The 20,514-nt window shown below is 39.0% G+C and overlaps 2 protein-coding genes across 3 annotated transcripts; both read right to left on the minus strand.

The window, feature by feature from the left end:
- Positions 1-295: 295 nt before the first annotated feature.
- Positions 296-12,207, minus strand: LOC139954321 (uncharacterized). 2 transcript variants are annotated; one of them, XM_071954074.1, is made up of 6 exons: positions 12,006-12,207; positions 9,299-10,008; positions 6,054-6,259; positions 5,035-5,118; positions 4,553-4,629; positions 296-3,311 (listed from the first exon to the last, which is right to left on the minus strand). In XM_071954074.1, exons 2-6 carry the CDS (start codon positions 9,993-9,995, stop codon positions 3,263-3,265), a joined length of 1,113 nt encoding a protein of 370 aa, XP_071810175.1. In that variant the 5' UTR covers positions 9,996-10,008; positions 12,006-12,207; the 3' UTR covers positions 296-3,262. The 2 variants fall into 2 exon arrangements, with proteins under 2 accessions (XP_071810175.1, XP_071810176.1); XM_071954075.1 differs by having other exon boundaries at positions 314-3,311; positions 9,398-10,008.
- A 419-nt stretch (positions 12,208-12,626) lies between these two features.
- LOC139934023 (uncharacterized) lies at positions 12,627-20,332 on the minus strand. Its single transcript, XM_071928295.1, has 5 exons — positions 20,155-20,332; positions 18,838-19,048; positions 17,968-18,109; positions 16,070-16,206; positions 12,627-15,292 (listed from the first exon to the last, which is right to left on the minus strand). The coding sequence occupies exons 2-5, from the start codon at positions 19,032-19,034 to the stop codon at positions 14,473-14,475; spliced, it is 1,296 nt and encodes a 431-aa protein (XP_071784396.1). The 5' UTR covers positions 19,035-19,048; positions 20,155-20,332; the 3' UTR covers positions 12,627-14,472.
- Positions 20,333-20,514: the final 182 nt, after the last annotated feature.

Raw genomic sequence — 20,514 nt, forward strand, 5'->3', positions numbered from 1 at the left:
TTTGCGGGACCTCCATAAAGATCCCTCCTGAGCAGTGGGCGTGGCTCACTTTGTGTATCTCAACGTATGCATAAGATGTGAAAATTTGTACTCAATCGGTCGTCGAAGTTGCGAGATAATAATGAAAGAAAAAATACCCCTGTCACACGAAGTTGTGTGCACACAACCAGATGAGGGCGGTAGTTGTTGTAGTTTTTAAGTTATGACCGTTTATCAGACCAATTTGAACTTGTTTGGTGATCTCTAGCGAACGCCTTGTGCAACAAAACAAAATTAATTTGGTTTAGTGATATTAATTTATGAATAAAAGAAAGCAGGCTCTTTACTTTATAGCACCATTAAGCATTTTAATATAATTCAACACAATACATCCAATGGCATTCTATATACATGTACATGTACAATATGTATAATAATATTCGATGTAAAAAGCAATATTTATAGGATTGTTATACTAAAGCAATGCTTTCAATGATCGTTGTGCAAAAGTGATTCTTAGAAGTATTGCACAGTGGTGGTGAATATACAGCCTGCTATACAGGGTGTTCTGGCCTCTTCCGGTCCGCAAACTGTGTTTATGCACTACGAAATTGCCACTGTCGTTGTGCTTTTCAATAGGGAATTTTAGTTGTTTTAAATCGATTCGCAAAAGGGAATTCTTAAAAAAAAACATCAGGAGTTTGTTTGAGAATTTGAAAATGGCAACTGTAATGTGCAGCAAAAAATTCTTCTGGTCGAAGCCCAGACTGATATAGTTTGCACTTGAATATATTTGAAAATGGGTTCTGATGACCACAGGTCCCAAAACACTTGAGAAACTGGATTGGTTTAAAACTTAATTCTGGAATAGTTGATTTCGTCGAGACTCCGTGAAAGGTAGGACTTTCATATAATGGGTAAAGATACAAACCATCATTGTTTTAAATTTAGGCGGCAAGCTTACTGATTAATGAGCTGATAAATATAACAAAAATTATGTGAACAAATTTCCCTCTGACATAAAGTCATTGTGCACAAAATCTGTTTCTGAAAAAACGACAACATCGACAACCAAATTAGAAGGCATTGTTCAGGATTGGGAAATGTAACAACGTCATTGATTAAATGCTAATTGATTTTAAAGTTCATGTTATAATTTTTGTGTGTGTAAAACATTCCCCTCTTAAATGAAGTAACATTCAGGAAAACTCTATCTGAACACCCTTAAAAAAACTTGCAGCAGCTATTTTCGGTTGTTACAACAATAAGGACAAATGTGTTCACAGCATGCTGAGAAAATTTTGTGCATGTTTTTTCCCCGACTCACAAAACAGATTACGTTCAAATTTTTTAAAGATTTGTAGGTACTTCATGTACATGATCACACAACAGACGAACTTTGTCTACGACTATTTTATCAGCTCTTCCAATCCTGTATATTACCCAGTTGATACTTCACACACGAATTTGAATAGAATTTTGATGCTACAAATCGCACCCAACAATTTGCTCTTGCGCACCCTGTCCTAATTCGTAAGACATTCAAGACATAACGCATGATTGGTAATAATATGGTAATTCTGTATACGCTTTCATCTCTACATGTGTACCCATTTTCTTTGAATTTATGAGTCGACACAACAAATTGAACTATTTACAACTTGTAAGATTTTAATTGTCTTTGGTAAGCTCACTCTGTTTCTTTGTTCAAACCCAAATTTATCTCAACATTTTTATTAAAGGCACTGGACACGCTTGGTAATTGTCAAGGACCAGTATTCTCAACATATGCATAAAATAACAAAATGTGAAGATTTGAAAGAGGAAAAAAAAATACCCTTGTTGCATTGTTTTTTTCGCTTCAGATGCATAATAAAAGGCTTCAGCTGAAGTACTTTACTATTTGAGGGAGAAATTACCTCTTTCTCAAAAACGATGTTACTTCAGAGGGAGCCGTTTCTCACAATGTTTTATAATATCAACAGCTCTCCATTGCTTCTACCAACTAAGTTTTTATGCTAAAAATTACTTTGAGTAAAGTGTAAAGTGCCTTTAAACTTCATACTTCTTTGTAGAAGAGAAAGTACTTTGTTAAGTTCAACTGCTGCGGTGGGTGGGTGCAACTATTACAACTTTTTGGCCTAAACACCAAGGGTAACTTTGTGGTCTGCAACAGCATCTTGTTTTTGTTCGCAATTTATAATTCGGACGATCAAACGACACCTTTTGGCAGCTTGCTTTGTTTACGCTGAGCAGAATCCAACAGTTACCCCAAGCTGTATAATTGAATAAATAATGGCAATTGTGATAATCGTTAAGAAGAATCAGACATGAGAGATATTATTTCAAAGACACTGCTATTTGGATACCAATAATAATTCACATGACAGACAGATCAAGAACACAATGACACAGTTGTTAAGTCATCAAAGATTTTGTCGAGAATGTCGTTGTTTTGAAAAAGCACTCACACATGTAACCATGTTTTCTATTGTTGAAATTGATCGGAAGTTGATAATCTTTTCATGGTAAAGCGAGTGCTAAAAGGGAAAAATTCTCTAAAAATACCCCTTTTAGAGCAGCTGGGAGACATTGAAAGCAGAGTCTACGTAAAGGGTTTGTTGATTATGAGGACAGCCAATATTGCAAATAGTATAGCAAGGAAGCTATGGCTATGTAGATACACACATGGTGTTACCACAAACCAAATATTGACCCGACATCATCACAACAATCTTGGATGGCCATTTTGGTGGGCAATGTCACTGTGCATTATTCAGGTAAACCTACATGTAAACCTATTGACCACCAAAATGGTGAGCGTGGCACAGTTGCCGCTTGTGAGGTGCATGCAAGGGGTCAATACATTGATACCTCACCATATAGCTATGTATAAAAAAAAATGGCTTTGAATGTGGCTAAACATTACATGTGACTACACTTCAGTAATGCCAAAGTCATAGCCAAACAGGTCAAAGTTCAATGAAAACAGCCTATAGGCCGAATTTAAATTGGAGGCTTTGGCTACGGCTGTTGCTAAGGGTGTTGACAAAGATGTCCTATACCTCAACACATGATGATGCGTAAATCTAGCCGTAGCCATAGCCGCCGATTCAGACACAACCTTACACTGATCTAAACTGCCAAGAATCCTTAAGGAACGAATCGTGCTTTGATCTTTTGGTCTTTGCTTGCCCAAGGTAATGAGCAGTTGTCTTTGACTGGAAAGCAGTAATAAGGAGTTAACGTGGATGGAGTTGGTGACTAAAACTGAAGCAATGAGCTACTTGCAGGCAGCCTCCATTTCTTCTAGTAGTCTCTTCACTGATTTACTGTTACGGGTTTGAATTAAGGAACATTAACATTAGACAATTATAAGATTCAAATAGTAATTTCTAGTAACGAGTTGGAAGGACCTCATTACGCAGTGTGATTTCATCCCAAACTAAGCTTGTCTTAAATCTGAAAGGAAACGTATACCTTTGGTTTTTGGAACTGTTTGATTGTTTTAATCCTATAAAGCCTGGTTCATACTTCCTGCGAATGCGAATGCGATACGAATGTTGACGACACAAATTCGCAACGAAATTCGCACTGAGTTGAGTCGTGTTCAGTTCACTTGCGAATATCGCTGCGAAAGGAGGGTTGTGACGTCAAATTCACGTCAAATTCGCTTCGCATTCGCATTCGCATGAAGTATGAACCGGGCTTTAGAATGTAGATATATGCAATACAACTAACCTGAGAAGATTTCTTTTCAAAACGTGGTAGCGCTTTTGAGATATCGCCAAAAATCTTAGGCGATTATGTCCATGCTGGAAGAGTAAACTGAATTGGAATACATAATCTGAGAAACGTATCCAACAAACGGTTCTCAGATAAAAATGTTGGGGATAACAACATTACTTCTTGTAACAAGTACATTGTACAGTGGAAGTGTCATGGCCAAGCGGTTAAGAACAACGAATTCAAACTCTGGTGTTTCTGATCAGTAAGTCTGTGGACATTGTGTTTTATTTCATACAAAAAGTACTAAACTCTTCAGGGAAAGTGATTAACTCCCCAGCTCACAGGGGATTTAGAGACAACCCTACCCCTCCAGCAGCCGATTTCACAAACACTAGGATCAATCCTATCTCGAGTTAGGACGAGTAACCCGTCCTAACTTAGGATAAGTTCAATGCTTCCTACGTATTTTGATACGAAACTGAACCCGTCCTAAGTCCTAAGATTAATCCTAAGTTAGGAAGAGTTTGGTGAAATCGACGGCAGATAAACTAAACCCTTTCTGCATAAACCAGGGTTGAGAGTCTTTGCTAACAAAAAAAGCCTGAATATGGGATACAACAAGGTTTGTTTGAAATGATATCATTTCCGCTTTTTGGTAAAAAAGATTCAGAGGAGCTTTTGGGAACAGTGTCCGCAGCACTAGTGAGTTACCAAACAACAGGATTTATTTATATGTGTAAAAAAAAAACTGACTGAAATTCTTCACTAGGCCGACATAAAAAGTTCAGATAAAAGACTGAAACATCTCATCCCTGATAAACATGGCGTCTCACATAAAGGATACATTTGGTTGGCAAGTTTGTGTACGGGCTCCATAGTCCTGTTGAGCTCTTCACACTTAGCGATCAGAGCATACATACACTGCAGAAATGGTGGGGAAAAACAACAGATTTAGTTGGACTCTTTTCATTCAGTTTAAAGGCAGTGGACACTATTGGTAATTACTCAAAATAGTTATTAGCATAAAACCTTACCTCAAGCTGAGGTCTCAAAATCAAGCATCATCTGATGAAAGCACATAACTTATGCAGCAAGGGTGTTTGTTCTTCCATTATTTTCTCGCAACTTCAACGACCAATTGAGTTTAAATTTTCACAGGTTTGTTATTTTATCCACATGTTAAGATGCACCAAATAAGAGAACTGGTCTTTGACAATTACCAATAGTGTCAAGTGCCTTTAACTACATGATAACAAAGGACGGTCCAGCGAGCATGTGCAGTACAGACATGTCAGTCTGCTTTAGGGGTAAAGTCAGCTAGCTCACCTTAACGCTTTGATCAACAGTGACTCCGGCTTTTTCCACAGCATCTCTGTATGTCTGAGTATGACCAACAGTAATTGCCGACATCTGTGCGGATGAAAGACAACAGTAGAAATTGTAGTCTAGAAGAATTATTTTTATAAACTATAAAACTTGTCATAAAATATGACACAAACTATATCACAATTTTTTTTCCCACGGATCTTTAAGTAGCTGGGTACAATGCATCAAAAACAAATATCACACAAGTAGAATTTGAAATACTCAATTTAAATTCTGTAGCTGTCTGGTAACATAGTAACACATTCTTTCTCAAAAAAATTATACTATCAACATCTGCAGTGCTTCATACCAAGTAAGTTCTTTTAGGGAGATTCATTTTTGGAGGTATTTACCAATTCATGTATATGTGTTCGAGATTAAAGGCAGTGGACACTATTGGTAATTACTCAAAATAATTATAAGCATAAAACCTTACTTGGTGACGAGTAATGGGGAGAGGTTGGTGGTATAAAACACTGTGAGAAACGGCTCCCTCTGAAGTGACATAGTTTTCGAGAAAGAAGTTATTTTCCACAAATTTGATTTTGAGACCTCAGATTTAGAACTTGAGGTCTCGAAATCAACCATCTAAACGCACACAACTTCGTGTGACAAGGTTTTCTTTCTTTTATTATTATCTCGCAACTTCGGCGACCAATTGAGCTAAATTTTTCACATCTTTGTCATTTTATGCATATGTTGAGATACACCAAGTGAGAAGACTGGTCTTAGACAATTACCAAGTGTCCACTGCCTTTAAATCAACCCCAAAAATGGATAGGAGCGTACTAGTAAGGTTGTTAGGTAAAAAGATGTCAGTTCTAAGGTCTCAAAATTTGAATCTGCAGTAAACGTTTCTCAGATTGAATACTAGCTGCTACCAAGGAAAATCACCCTACAAGGACATGGAGTACGCTTCAGGTTTTCAGTGAAATCTCAAAACCTTTTACAAAATTAAAAGAAGACAGACAGTGACTTACATTCTGTAGTGTACTAGACAGGTGTCCCATCATGAGGTCGACATTATCTGCCACCCTCTTACAGTGTTTCTCAATATCGGCCAGGGCCGCAGGGTCCACCGGGGGAATTGCACTGGAGCTGATCCCAGAGGGGCTCAAGGAAGGGGTGCGGCTACGTGATGAAGATGAAGGGGTGAGACTCGCTGATGAGCCTGCTATGCTACTGCCTGGAGATAACACATGGACAACAGTAATATGCTTTTATTAGTTTGGACTTAAAGCTGAATCCCCCCGAGTGTTTTTTTTTTTTTTTATTTTTTTTTTGGGGGGGGGGCTTTTTTAATGACACTTTTAGCCCCTTTCACACGTGGGTAGCGAGTATCTTTTGCAAGGGTCCCTTGCGTAATTGTCGCATGGTTGTAGAATTTTACAAAAATGTTCCTTGTGTGAAAGGACAACAACTTGTGCACTATCCAGGGTCCCTTGTCAAAATCTTGTCAAACAAAGCTGTGTTGGACATGGTTTTCAAGGGACGACAGGTTACTACAAAAGTTGTATTTGAGGATGAAGAAAGTGATGGCTTTTCCCGTCAAGAAATTATCATGCATACTTCACCAGTCTATTTGGATTATTACTGACAGTGTCAGCGCAATACAGAGGCCTGTAAGTGACATTGGACTTTTAAGTTCATGATATATTTATCATAGTCTGAGACCATCCTGACTGTGGGATGATAATTTCATGCGATAAGGGACTCGGGAAGACTGTTTTAATAGTAGTGTACATGTACGTGCACTATGTTAACAGGCAAATATTCCGACTTCCCAAGATAATTTATCGCAGGATAATAACATGTACATGTACATAATGTACTCAGAATCCTTTGTGCACTTCCAGAGCTCCACTTGGTAACATGCAATGGGAGACTTTTGAGAACACTAGGTGCCAGACTTACCAGGTAAAATCACGGTTCTCAGGAATGTGGGCATTCCCTAAACTATGTCAACAACACATATTTACCTGGTACAATCTGCCGACACCTAACGATCCAAAGCGCCACCATTTTGGGCAGAGCATTATGCATAATACATTTTTAATTACCCTTTGAGCAACATGCAGCACACTTACACCATACAGCATACAGAGGCTCTATGCTTACATTTATGTGCAAATATTATGTCCGTCATTTTGGGAGTCAGAATGTACACAAAAGAATTGACTAACAAAATGGCTGAAACGGTCGACTCACACTTTGCGGCAGTGCGTTCTGCATTGTACAAAAGGTCAATACCACATGTTTCACCGCATAAACCAACCATTATAAATGTAGCTTCTTGCTACACAATCACAACTCGAGCATTAAACCTAAATAAAGGTAAACAAACCACAAACAATAGCACCAAATTACAAAACAACAAAATGCGAAAACGATAGGATGACCACATAGATACAATATCATTTGAAAATGTATACTTACAAAACCTTAGAAGTACACTGATTGATACTATGGTCTTATAAGGGTTAGGTTTTGTTCTGCTTCATTGAAGAAGGGCACCTCTTTGATCATTGAAGGAACCCGATTTACATGAACAAGGTGGAGCATTTCAAATGAGCAAAGGAAACCTCCAGGGGCATTGAGGCGATTGTATCTACCTCGAAAATCTTTGTTCAACCCCCAAATCAATTAAAGCTCGGGCCAAGATTTGGAAAAGGCCCCTGATATCAATCAGCAAAAGAAGGTTTAATAAACACTCAACCATTAATACACTGATTCAATATAAGAAAGCATGTTCAATGACAGACTTTGGGCCGAAATGAGAGCAGACATAGACCCACAGTATCGCTTAAAGGCAGTGGACACTATTGGTAATTGTCAAAGACCAGTCTTCTCACTTGGTGTATCTCAATATATGCATAAAATAACAAACCTGTGAAAATTTGAGCTCAATTGGTCGTCGAAGTTGTGAGATAATAAGGAAAGAAAAAAACCACCCTTGTCACACGAAGTTGTGTGCATTTAGATGGTTGATTTCGAGACCTCAAATTCTAAATATGAGGTCTCGAAATCAAATTTGTTGAAAATTACTTCTTTCTCGAAGACTATGTCACTTCAGAGGGAGCCGTTTCTCACAATGTTTTATACCATCAACCTCTCCCCATAACTCGTTACCAAGTAAGGTTTTATGCTAATAATTATTTTGAGTAATTACCATTAGTGTCCACTGCCTTTAATTCTTTTCCATTGATTACATCATTCTGAGCATGCACACAACAAATTGACCTGGTCTGCTGCCACCTTACATCCCCACAGAGTCTCGCACATTGCAACAAGGGAGTCTTCCACTCAGGTTACCAACGCAAACATTGTCACATCGCATATTTCTTGAAAGTAGAGCGCGTTGGGCACAAAAGCGTTTGCAGCATCTGCGAAAATATCGCAAACTGTGAAATCTGTGCAAAGCTTTTCAATACAGTGCATTCATGCTCCAAACTAGCATGTCACAGATCTTTCATACTGTGGCTCCACGGTCACATAAGTTGAATGCAATCTAGGTTAAAAGAAAATCCAGGGGAACACTAAAATAAGCTGCTGTGGGATAAATGAACACAAAAACCAAGAACAACCCATGCTTCAATATGAAAAGTAACAGTTACAGGAACACTAAAATATGATAAATGCACACAAAAACCAAGAACAAGCCATGCATCAATTTGAACTGTACTTTTCAAGGGCCATTGCACGTAAGCATTTCCAGACACATTGTCACAAATTTCTATCACAAACTAGCCGCATCCAGAATCTACATATTGTACGAATCAGGGTTTGCCCCCCTAAGCTTTTCAGCAACTAGCCAGCAGGACCAGTACGCTTGTCATTTTGCAGCTTTGACTCTGGGATGTGCCTAGATACGAAAAGACATTTCTGGCTGCTAATAAATTGCATTGAGACTTAAACAGTTTGACCTGTTCAGAACGATGTGTACATGTACGAGGGGCCGGGGTTTGATGAAACTACAATAAATCTCGAATGAGTCTTTTGAGTAAAAAAAAAATCAAAAGAAATAAAGAGAACTTCAAACTAAATGCAAGCAATGTTAATACAAATGCACTACTGTTTGTCAGAATTGCAAAACAAAGTTAGAGATTTTGGAACAGAAATGGTTTAGTCCATCAGCAAGACTAAAAAACCAATACTTCCACTTTTGCTGTCTTTTTTATTTTTTGTTTTTGGTTGGGATTTCTGCACAGGCCATGATGCGGCTTACCCCTATTCTTAGCTTTCAATGGGTCACCGCTCTGACGGATTTTCTCCATAAGATCATCGGCAACAAAAGAAACCATTTCCCCCTCTCTTGTCACCGTACCATGCAGCGAAAGGGATCCAGACGCTGAGCCTGCTGGCTCACCCCGCGGCGAATCCACACTAACTGGCGACTGTGCATCCGTGGACGACGATGAACTGGTCCTTCGTTCTTTTGGTCGCACGCTTGTGCTTATTATAGCCTGGGCATGGATTGGGTTCGTACTTGTGTCTGCCTCGGATTTGGAGCGGAATCTCGTTGGGGTAAGCGGCGAGTCCGCCATATAGTGTATCTGTGAGGCACTAGGCGACCAGGCACCAGGAGATTCAGGTGGTAAGCGGTGGTTGATGTCCACCCCTGCTGTGCTACTCGTGGGGCTACTACACCCTGATCCAGCTGTCCGAACATTCTCTGAATCTTTACGCTGACCCATCTCTTTGCAGCACTCAAATACTTCTTCTGATTTGCTCTTACGGAACGCATCCTCTCTGTCTCTCCTGGCATGTCTATTGTTCAAACTCGGTGATTGTTTACTGTCTTGCAGGGAGCTACCGCTACCTAAATCTTTAGACAAAGTGTCCGGTCTCTTATCAAGTTGCTCAGCTTTTGCGAGATCCTTGGTTTGTCTTCGGCCTCCTCTATCTTGATTGTCATCCTCCATCCTTTTAAGTCAGCTATCGATCAAGGGAAAAACAAAGCTTAAAATTATCAGTTCACTAGTCATGGCACTCGTTGGCCACACAGGTAGGGCTACATGTAGCCCACCTTGTTGAGCTGTTAATGGTTCTCTTTCAATATCGTCTCATCATTGTCGCCATTGCAGCCCACCTTTGAAACACCATGTACATGTCTAAAAAGCAAAGTTTTCAAAGGTCGCAAAATGCATGGTACTTTTTTTGTATACTACTACCACTTAGAAAAATCCTACACTACTCCAACGTATTTCATTTTATTTCTTACATTTGTGGAATTACTCCGACACATGACAGGGCTTACCAAATGATGACTTTGTCCAGATGTGATGATTTGAAAATTGCAAAAAAAAGCATGCACAAAAATTAGTGCTAGGCGAATAGTGAAATTTGGTATTCGGTTAACTGCTGACCAACTATCCAAAATTAACCAAATATTCAAATGTTTTTTTTCCCAGAACTTTACAAGCGCCACGACCGCTAGAGGGCGCTGTTCTTTCTGTGTTTTTTTCCACTAGAGGCTCTGTTTGTTTGTGGTGGTATGGGCGGATTGATACTAGTTCTAGTGTCACTCGGTTCATTCATAAAAATAACCCTAATTAAAAGATGGCGACTGGCTATTTCTTTTGATATCGTGACTGACTCTTTGTGTAGTTAGACAGTTAGAAGGAAAACTTTTGTAATCTTTCAACATAAACGTTGGAAATTTCATTGTTTTAACTCTTACTGAGAAGAGCATAGTTAAACACTTATTTTATGCTGTTTTATGCCGTCTTAATAGAAGTTTCATAAGGATTCATCAGATCAAACTTCCTATCGGTAGTTGCCTTGACGAACACGGTTAATACGGAATCTGTTTTTTGGTTGTAATTAGAGGACTATCCAGTTTATTAACAGGTATCCGCGCCCCTTGCGGATATCCGGTTAGGTAAAAAAAGGTATTGGCCGTTACGATTTGGAAAATCTGTTCGCCATTAACCGGATATTTGAATTATTCGCCCAGGCCTAACAAAAATTACATTATCATAATTTGTTCATGGGCACCGCAATCTTTTAATGATTCTCCGCCAGTTGATCGTGAGAAGTGAGGGCCATTAACAGCTCAACAACTCACCAGCTACATGTAGCCCTAAGAAAAAGCTTAATTGATCACAAATCTGTTTTAAAATGCCAACCCGCCCATTGGGACGCACTTTCAAATGGCGACGAGCTAGTTGCAGCCTAAAAGATGGGTCCCGGCGACGTGTGGCCAAGGATTCAGAGTCAGCTGAACCGAGATGGCCACACATCTTTTAAACAATGCCCATCTGCTCAAAAAACATGTATGTAGGCCTTAAAAAAACAAATAAATGAGTGAACCTTTGTGTTGGTTCAAAAGAAAAAGGCTACATGTTTTATTATCTAACTCATATCTAGCATGTCTAAAATTTAAAACAATAATAATGAGGCCATCAAATTATCAATAAATAAGAATTATATAGAAGAGTTTGCGGTAACACCATGTAATAACAATCTCTAAATGAGTTGGGGTGGTTCTGAAAAGAACCGTTTTGATCAGTATGCTCTGATCGTCTTCTGGAGAACAGAAGACGATCAGAGCATACTGATCGAAACGTCGAGTTAACCCAACGGTTCTTTTCAGAACCACCCCAACTCATTTAGAGATTGTTATTACATGGTGTTACCGCAAACTCTTCTATATCTTATCTCCACCATGCAAAGTTTCAAATCCTACTTAAATAAGAATTACATTTCTGTAAGTGTAATTGCTGTGGATGAATCAATTACATTTATTTATTAATACTACAATGTTTGCATTGATCTTCGTTATTCAATCAATTCACTAAATTTAAACATGATAAATGATTCCCAAGTCAAATGACCTAGCTATTAGCTAGCGCAGCACAGTCAACACTCGAAAAAAACAAAGTTCTTGACACTGACTGCTGACAGTTCTTGTCCGGTAACTAGACACCTACCTGAGACAGTCGGCATGCCTGCCTAGCGGGGAATATGGACGGCTTTCCTCGCCTTATTACGATTTACAGGATGCCTAATCGTCTGGTACACATTTCTCTTAACTGCTACATGGAGACATAGTGAAGTAAATAGTGAAATTACTTGGTCGAAAAGCGGAGTTTCATGACTAATGATTGAACTAACCACTTACAGGTAACACAATCGATCACAGATCACATCCCTCACAGTATGCGCTGGTTGCAAGACACTATGGTGCGTTGAGTTTAAACTTGGAAAGAAGCGGATACCAGGCATATTGGGACGATAGCCTTCATGCTACGAGGGATTGGGAGAGGCGGAGTTACGCAGTAGGGGTGGTGTGGGGGGGGGGGGGCAATGTCTGAATAAATCGGGGTCATGGCTAGGGGTATTAAAATAATTTATATGATCAGATAAACATTTGTTATGTTCTATTTTATGTTTATTTTTATTAAAAAATCAGCATTTAAGAAGACAATATACTTATATACCTACAAATTATGTTACTCTTCTTGGCATATCTTGCTGCGATAACATTACGTTATCACAACTTAACTGCTCACAAGAATTTAGGAGACTTTTCAACCAAGTATATTTTTTATTATTTACGACTCTCTTTGTATTAAGTAATATATCAATGCAAAGCTGACGTGTTCCTCTTTAAAATGATACCACATTTGCACTGATGACATTTTGCTAGACTTGGCCACATGAGTAAGAAAGAGACAGAGTCACAAATCAAATGTGCCAAAATTAGCAACTTTGTGTTACTGTGTGAACAAACAATTGACACTATAATTCAAGCAAGTAAGGCAACTTACTGATCTTAATCCACTTTATATTGAGACAAGAAGTTCAGTAACGAGTCTTGCAAACACCCAAACAACGGGTGTTTTTTTTCAAGAGATGGGGGTACATGTGAATCTTTGAGTAAACCATTCATGGTTCTGAAGCTTGACCAGTTTGATTATTGATCATTTGTGACTTTGCCTCATTGTCATTCATGTAGCCAATTTTAGCAACATGCCATCATTGCAAATGTGCTATCATTTTAAAGAGGAATACATGTACGTCAAATTTGCATTGATATATAACTTAATACAAAGAAGGTACATAAATGAAAAAAATATACTTGATTGAAAAAAAGTTTACAAATTTTTTGAGAGCAGTTTACTTGGCAATGGCATGTAGACGGGCCAGAGAGTCTAAGCAAACTTCCAAAAAAATATATAATTTAAAACACTTTATTAGATTTGAAAGTTTATACAATATTTTAAATAAGAATATAAAATCACTCAGAAAAATTTAATAATTAATTGCTTTTTGTGTCATCATAGAGTGTGTAAATTGCTAATGTATGTATTGTCTCTGATTTCTTATTAACTTTGAGTACGAACTTTGATTTGTATTGTTAAAAATATTTCTTAATTTTCCCTATAACTACTTTGAACATAAAATCTCACCAGTGTCTTAATGAATGACAAAATAAAACTGCAAGAAAGTAGCACATTTCATTTGAAAAAAAAAGGAATAAGCGCTTGTTTGTAGACTTTGAAGTCAACAAGAGCCTATTTCAGGAAATTTTAAAGACAGTTGGACACTGTGAAAATTTGAACTCGATTGGTTGTTGGAGTTGGGGGATAACTGTGAAAGAAAAAAAACACCCTTGTCACACATTGTAGTGTGCTTTCAGATGCTTGATTTCGAGACCTCAAATTCTAAATCTGAGGTCTCGATATCAAATTAAAAACAAAATTCCTGGAAAATTACTTCTTTCTCGACAACTACGTCACTTCAGAGAGTCGTTTCTCAGAATGTTTTATACTATCAACCTCTCCCCATTACTCGTTACCAAGTGAGGTTTTTTTGCTAATAATTATTTTGAGTAATTACCAATAGTGTCCACTGCCGTTAACAAAGGGCAACAAATCTGAAATCAGAATACGATGCCTGCAGATACTTCAAAAAGGGTAAACTATGCAGTAAAATACTATTTGACAATAATAGCGGCGATCTGCTGCAAGGTGCTGTGACACATTCAGCAGCTACTGTGAAAAACAATGTGACAAACCCATTCCCATAAACCAGTTGTACTGGGCTCTTAGTAAGCACATAACACAGAAACAACACACTGGACACCTATGGCTTTGACCAATCCTAAGAATCATCTAAGAATGAATCAATAATTTTTGTTCTGTCCCCAAAAAAACCTAGAGCCATTGGACATCAAGATGTTTCAGTCTTTCAGCACAGCAAGGAACTATAAGTCTTTCACTTGCAAATCACAAACATTCGCAATCTTATCAAAAATATAAAACTCTCGTCATAAAAATTGTGCAATGGGGAATGAACTGTTACATTGCTTCCAAAAAAGTCAGCTTTGGAGCTGGAAGTACTAAACTGTTTGTTTTTGCATTTATCATTTTACATCAATCATACACTTTTTAATCACATTGCTGGCTCGATGCTTCTCCAATCTTCCATGTTGTTGGTCAGCTCGAAATTATGTTTCTTGTAGTTCATGAGGTCTGCTGACCTAACTTGACTTACTTTTTCATACAGTTTTTTAATGGCTGGTGGGATATCATCATCCACACCAGCCAACTGGAGTAATTCCTTGTTGTAGTCCCACTGCAGCCCACCCATCATGTGAGCGTAGCGGTGTGGCATTTTCCACTCATTACGCCGTTGGTCGTAGTCCTTTTGGATGTCGGCGTTCATTTCAGTGTGACTGGGCAGTTTCATTGTGCCGTCCAGCGCGGCCATGGCAAAACGTACTTGGCAACTTATCTGCGGGAAGGGGCAGACTCTCCATGGTATACCAATGAAGGAGAGGGAAGGGAACTGTGTGTGAATGACATGTCTATAGAGAGGTGTGACACGGTTTCTGTCAACCTCGACTTCGCATTCTGGTTTCAAGAATGGAAAGTTGTACTGGTAACCGGTACACAACATGATGACGTCTGCCTTGACACTCCGGCCATCTGTGAATACAACTGTCTCCTCCTCAACACGTTTTATATCAGGTACCTGTATAAGATTATCAGGCAGCGGACACTCAATAGCTGGGTGAAGATGACTGAGATATATTTTCTTTACATTGGGGCAAAGGTTCATAGCAATATCTCGACCAGAATTTCCAGCACCCAACATCAGCAGAGTCTTTCCGTTGAAATCTTCGGGATGCCGGTAGTCGTGGCTATGGAGCAGCTTACCGGTAAAGGAGTCCACACCGGGAATATCGGGGAACCTTGGCACAGCATAGTGGCTGCAGGGAAGAGATTTAAAAAAATACTTTGTATATTATTGAAATTTTAAAATAGATGTAGGAAACTAATAAAGTATTTTTCTGTTTAAAGGCAGTGGACACTATTGGTAATTACTCAAAATAATTATTAGCATAAAACCTTTCTTGGTGACAAGTAATGGGGAGAGGTTGATGGTATAAAACATTGTGAGAAACGTCTCCCTGTGAAGTGCCATAGTTTTCAAGAAAGACGTAATTTTCCATGAATTTGATTTCGAGACCTCAGATTTAGAACTTGAGGTCTCAAAATCAACCATCTAAACGCACACAACTTCGTTTGACAAGGGTGTTTTTTCTTTCATTATTATCTTGCAACTTCGATGACCGATTGAGCTCAAATTTTCACAGGTTTGTTATTTTATGCATACACCATCTGTGGAGGCTAGTCTTTGACAATTACCAATAGTGTCCACTGCCTTTAAGAATTGCATACTGGTATCTTCAGACCCCTTTTTGCTTATTTTTTTACGTACATTTTGTTTTTAGTGAGCTAACTATTGCCTAAGATCACAGCGTCACTTCAGGGCGAGGGTTACACTCAACTGATTTGAGTTGTCTACCTAGACTTGATTCAAGTCTCGTTCTTGTGTGAGAGGTTCCAAACACAAATTAACGTGCCAGTGTTCTACTAACTGAGCTATAATTTAGCCCTAATTTTGGAGGTCTCGCTAGTATGTCAATACCCATAGTCATTCATTAAAAAAGTTTGGTAAAAAGTAATTTTTCAAACATGCTTACCCATTACAGACCATCACAGCATCGAACTGGTTGACCTGCGGTGCAGCGTCTGGGTTGTCCAAACTCTTTACAATGACTTCCCATGATGTCTTGTTGTCACTGGTGACCGGTTTCACAGACTCTACTCTCGTCAGCAGCTACAAGTAAAGTAAACGCATTTTGTCAGGTTTGAGGAATCTGAAGCAAACATGGAATAAAGGATTGAAACAAGTTAAGCGGTGAAATGGTAGGGGAGATCTTTCGGGAAAATGAGAGGGGCAGAGCTGATGGGAGGGGCAGAGCTGAATGGAGGGGCATAGTTGATTGGAGGGGCATAGTTGATTGGAGGGGCAGAGCTGATGGGAGGGGCAGAGCTGATGGGAGGGGCAGAGCTGAATGGAGGGGCATAGTTGATTGGAGGGGCATAGTTGATTGGAGGGGCATAGTTGATTGGAGGGGCATAGTTGATTGGAGGGGCAGAGCTGATGGGAGGGGCAGAGCTGATGGGAGGGGCAGAGCTGATGGGAGGGGCATAGTTGATTGGAGGGGCATAGTTGATTGGAGGGGCATAGTTGATTGGAGGGGCATAGTTGATGGGAGGGGCAGAGTTGCTGGGAGCGGCACAGCTGATGGGAGGGGCAGAGCTGATGGGAGGGGCAGAGCTGATGGGAGGGGCATAGTTGATTGGAGGGGCATAGTTGATTGGAGGGGCATAGTTGATTGGAGGGGCAGAGCTGATGGGAGGGGCATAGTTGATTGGAGGGGCATAGTTGATTGGAGGGGCATAGTTGATGGGAGGGGCAGAGTTGCTGGGAGCGGCACAGCTGATGGGAGGGGCAGAGCTGATGGGAGGGGCAGAGCTGATGGGAGGGGCATAGTTGATTGGAGGGGCATAGTTGATTGGAGGGGCATAGTTGATTGGAGGGGCAGAGCTGATGGGAGGGGCATAGTTGATTGGAGGGGCAGAGCTGATGGGAGGGGCAGAATTTGTGGAAGGAGATTGTTTTAATATTCAGTACATTTATTTAAATGCTGTCATACAAAACAATAATACAATAGCGTACATTTATGTCAAAATTAAAACAAGCAATATCGTATGAGGTATGAGGTACACATTACTTAAAAAAAAAAAAAAAAATGAGCAGTAATTTTAAGACAACATTTAGGTGTAAGGTTAAGCAAAATGCTTTTGTGCCCTAACCTATTGACAGACAAACATGATACCAAGGAACACAAACAAAGACAAAGACAAGGGACAACATGGTCAGACGATAGGTGTAGGCCTACAAACAACACAAAGGCAAGTCATCATTAAATGGACTCCTACTATTAAAGTCATGAATTATAGGGTTATAAGGAATATGCATTTGAGTAGTAGTTATTGTAGTTTTTTTCCTCAAAAATACAGGTAGAGTGATTGCCGATTAAACTGTACATAAATTTGCCTAATTTCAATGATAAATAATAATGATAATAATAATAAGACTTGTAATGCGCACATATCCACCCTGCTGGGTGTTCAAGGCGCAGTAAAACCAAAAACAAAACAAAAACAAAACACAACACTAAGAAAAACAACAAAAATTAGTCATCGAAAACCTGTGACATAAGATAAGTTTTGAGATGATAAAAATCAGAGAACAAAATAATGCAACAGTATGACCCCCAAAAAACAAAAACAAAAACTAGATTGGCTCGTTGAGAGCCGAGTAGTGATACAGATAAGCGTGAATTTTACTATATTGTGCCTGCGTCATGCAATATGCCGCAATGCACTGTGGCAATTAAAATATAGTCGCAACTAGTAGAATAGTAAGTTTTACTTGGCGCCCAGGCCCATAGGCACGATGGAAACTATGAAACGTTTTTTAAGGGACAAAATCTGATACCTTTACAATAAAAATTGGTCACTGAGTTACCTTCAACTTGTCGTATACATTGGAAGTTGTTGCGTATCGCTTCAGATACTGGAGGACCTCAAAGTGTGTAATGAATGAGGTTTTACCGCCCTCATCTATGGGAAGATCTGGGAACATCATGACTTGCTTGGGTAAGTTTGTCCTGCAGTGATTAAAGAATTAAGTGATTAAAAATGGAATCATAAACTTGTTTTAAATAATTCTTGTTTACAAAAAGATACATGGTTGACAGCCACCTGAGTGGCTGAAATAACCTTGTTTACAAGTAAAAATTCATTATCAACACGAAAAAAAAGAAAAAAATCAATGTAGATCAACATAGAATGTTTTTTTTTTGCGATTACAAGGAAACCTAACATTACACTTTTTGCACATACATGTAGTTGAATGTGCAAGGCTGAACTGTCCACACAGGGCCATATTTTGGGAATCATTACACAGGTCAAAGACAAAGTACAATTCAGAAATTAATTTAGTAACCACAAATTTCATCTGAATTTGGACAATGAGCCCAGTCTGTTGAAAAAATCAGTCCGTTCATGAGTTTACTAGGTGGACACTAAAATCACTGGCCCTAGGCCTGCAACTCTGGTGTAAACTTCAAGCCTTGAATGTAACCACCTGAAAACATGAACTGACTCTCACCATACCTGAAGTTACTGTACATGCTTGACTGAACTGGGATACTGATCAGTGCATATCCGTCCGTGTTACCCAAGCGCCTTGTTGACCACCATACTTCTTCATTCCTGAGTTTACTGGCCTGACACTAAACTCACTGGCCTCAAGCCTGTAACTCCAGTGTAAACTTCAATTCCTGAGCGTAACCACCTGAAAACATGAACTGACTCTCACCATGCTCTCACTCACCTGAGGTTGCTGTACATGCTTGACTGAACAGGCTGGCCATATTTATTGGTGCCTACTTCATCCGTGTAAACCCAAGTGCCTCCTATGTCATCTGTCTGCTCGTAGACGACGAACTTGAATACATCGGGCTTAGCGCCTAGATACCTTGCAGCACACAAACCGGCAGGTCCGCCACCAATAACCGCTACTCTGATCATGATGTTTGGATCGACTGATTTGAAGCAGAAAATTTGCAAGAAAATATTTTGTCATCATACTGAAAAAAGGCAGTGTTAGTGTATATTGCGCCTACTTCCTAGGGAACTCCACCTGTTAAAAATTCTGTCCCCCATGTGGAAAATTAACATGGGCTGGTGGAGATCCAAAAGGGGGCACTATTATTAATTATTGATTTTATCAATAGTTTGTTTTGTACACAGTTCGCTATTTATTTATGGGTGGACAGAAACGCCATGGGGGGACAGAATCTTCTGCCAGACGATAGCGGAACGAGGACCCTTAGGCCAAGTAAAAAAAGAAACATGTTCAGCGACCCCGCCCACTTCCTTTTTACAGACCACCTCCTTTTTATTTTTTAAATTTGTTTATATGCACATGTTTTTGTTTTGGTTTTTTTCAATTTATTTTTAAAAATTATTTTGGGGAAAAAAAGGTTACTTTGAAACAATCTTAGCTTTAACAATCTGAATGTCTTGTCTGAATGTCTAGACCAAAATGTTTCATTTACACTATTGTGTGTTTGAGCAGTAGAAAAAAAACAATGGACATTTGGCTTGGTAAAAAGAATGGCGTCCGTTTTGAAATAAAAAATAAAAAGCCCCTCCTCCTTCCATTTTGTGAGAAACCCGGACGCTTAACTGTTTCTTTTTTTACTCGGCCTTATTAAATATTAGTTAGTTAAAGGAGTTTTGTTTGCATATTGTTTTGAGAGTGATCTTTATTTTGTAACTTTTACTAGCGATTTGTTTGTTTGATCGGTGACTTTTGTTTGGATGGAAGTTTGAAATTAATTACTTATTTTTATTTATTCCACCACAGTGAATATTTACCATGACGACTGATATTCTATGATGATGATGCAACGTCACGTAGCATTTATGTTAATATTTTGTAACCTGACATTGACAAGGGAAATCAACATGCTGCCCCACCCGCCTGATAAACCGAAATGCGCAATAGCGAACGCGCAAGTTTACAATTTTTTAGTAAAGAATGCGGACAAATTTCCATAGTGCGCGGGCAAAAGTAAGATTTGCGCTCAACGTATCAATCAATGGAACAAAATACAGTGAAATGTATCATTTAAACTGTACTTACCAAGTACTCTAATAATTGTCAAGCCCAGTTGTTGAAATGGCCAAACATTCAATTACTGTGTCATTGTGGGAAAACAATAATTCTTGAGGAAAACGTTACATTATTTTGGGTGAACGAAGGCAAGGGGAGCTCAGCTGTCGAGTTTACGTAACAACAGGGGCGCCCTCTGTTGTTTATGTAACGGGCCATGACTTAGAGGGGGTGTTAGCTGTCACCTTTATGCCCAGCAGGACGTGCGATAAGCCAAGATTTCACCTCGTGACCAAGCTTTATCTATTTATCTATTGATTTATTTATTTATTTAGTTTGTTTACCAAGGTTTAGCCAAATCAGTATAAAGAACTTTTTCCATGTGGGCCA

This window comes from Asterias amurensis, chromosome 2 (genome assembly GCF_032118995.1).
Source record: "Asterias amurensis chromosome 2, ASM3211899v1".
Lineage (NCBI taxonomy): Eukaryota > Metazoa > Echinodermata > Asteroidea > Forcipulatida > Asteriidae > Asterias > Asterias amurensis.

What these genes read in the sequence shown, in the direction of transcription:
- LOC139954321 (XM_071954074.1), bottom strand. Translation starts at nt 9,995, where the DNA reads ATGGAGGATGACAATCAAGATAGAGGAGGCCGAAGACAAACCAAGGAT. An exon ending in ATTGAAAGCTAAGAATAGGG is followed by an intron (nt 6,260 to 9,298) that starts GTAAGCCGCATC and finishes TGTTATCTCCAG; the next exon opens with GCAGTAGCATAGCAGGCTCA. An exon ending in CTGTTGATCAAAGCGTTAAG is followed by an intron (nt 4,630 to 5,034) that starts GTGAGCTAGCTG and finishes CCATTTCTGCAG; the next exon opens with TGTATGTATGCTCTGATCGC.
- LOC139934023 (XM_071928295.1), bottom strand. Translation starts at nt 19,034, where the DNA reads ATGATCAGAGTAGCGGTTATTGGTGGCGGACCTGCCGGTTTGTGTGCT. An exon ending in AGCATGTACAGCAACCTCAG is followed by an intron (nt 18,110 to 18,837) that starts GTGAGTGAGAGC and finishes TAATCACTGCAG; the next exon opens with GACAAACTTACCCAAGCAAG. An exon ending in ATGTATACGACAAGTTGAAG is followed by an intron (nt 16,207 to 17,967) that starts GTAACTCAGTGA and finishes CTTTACTTGTAG; the next exon opens with CTGCTGACGAGAGTAGAGTC.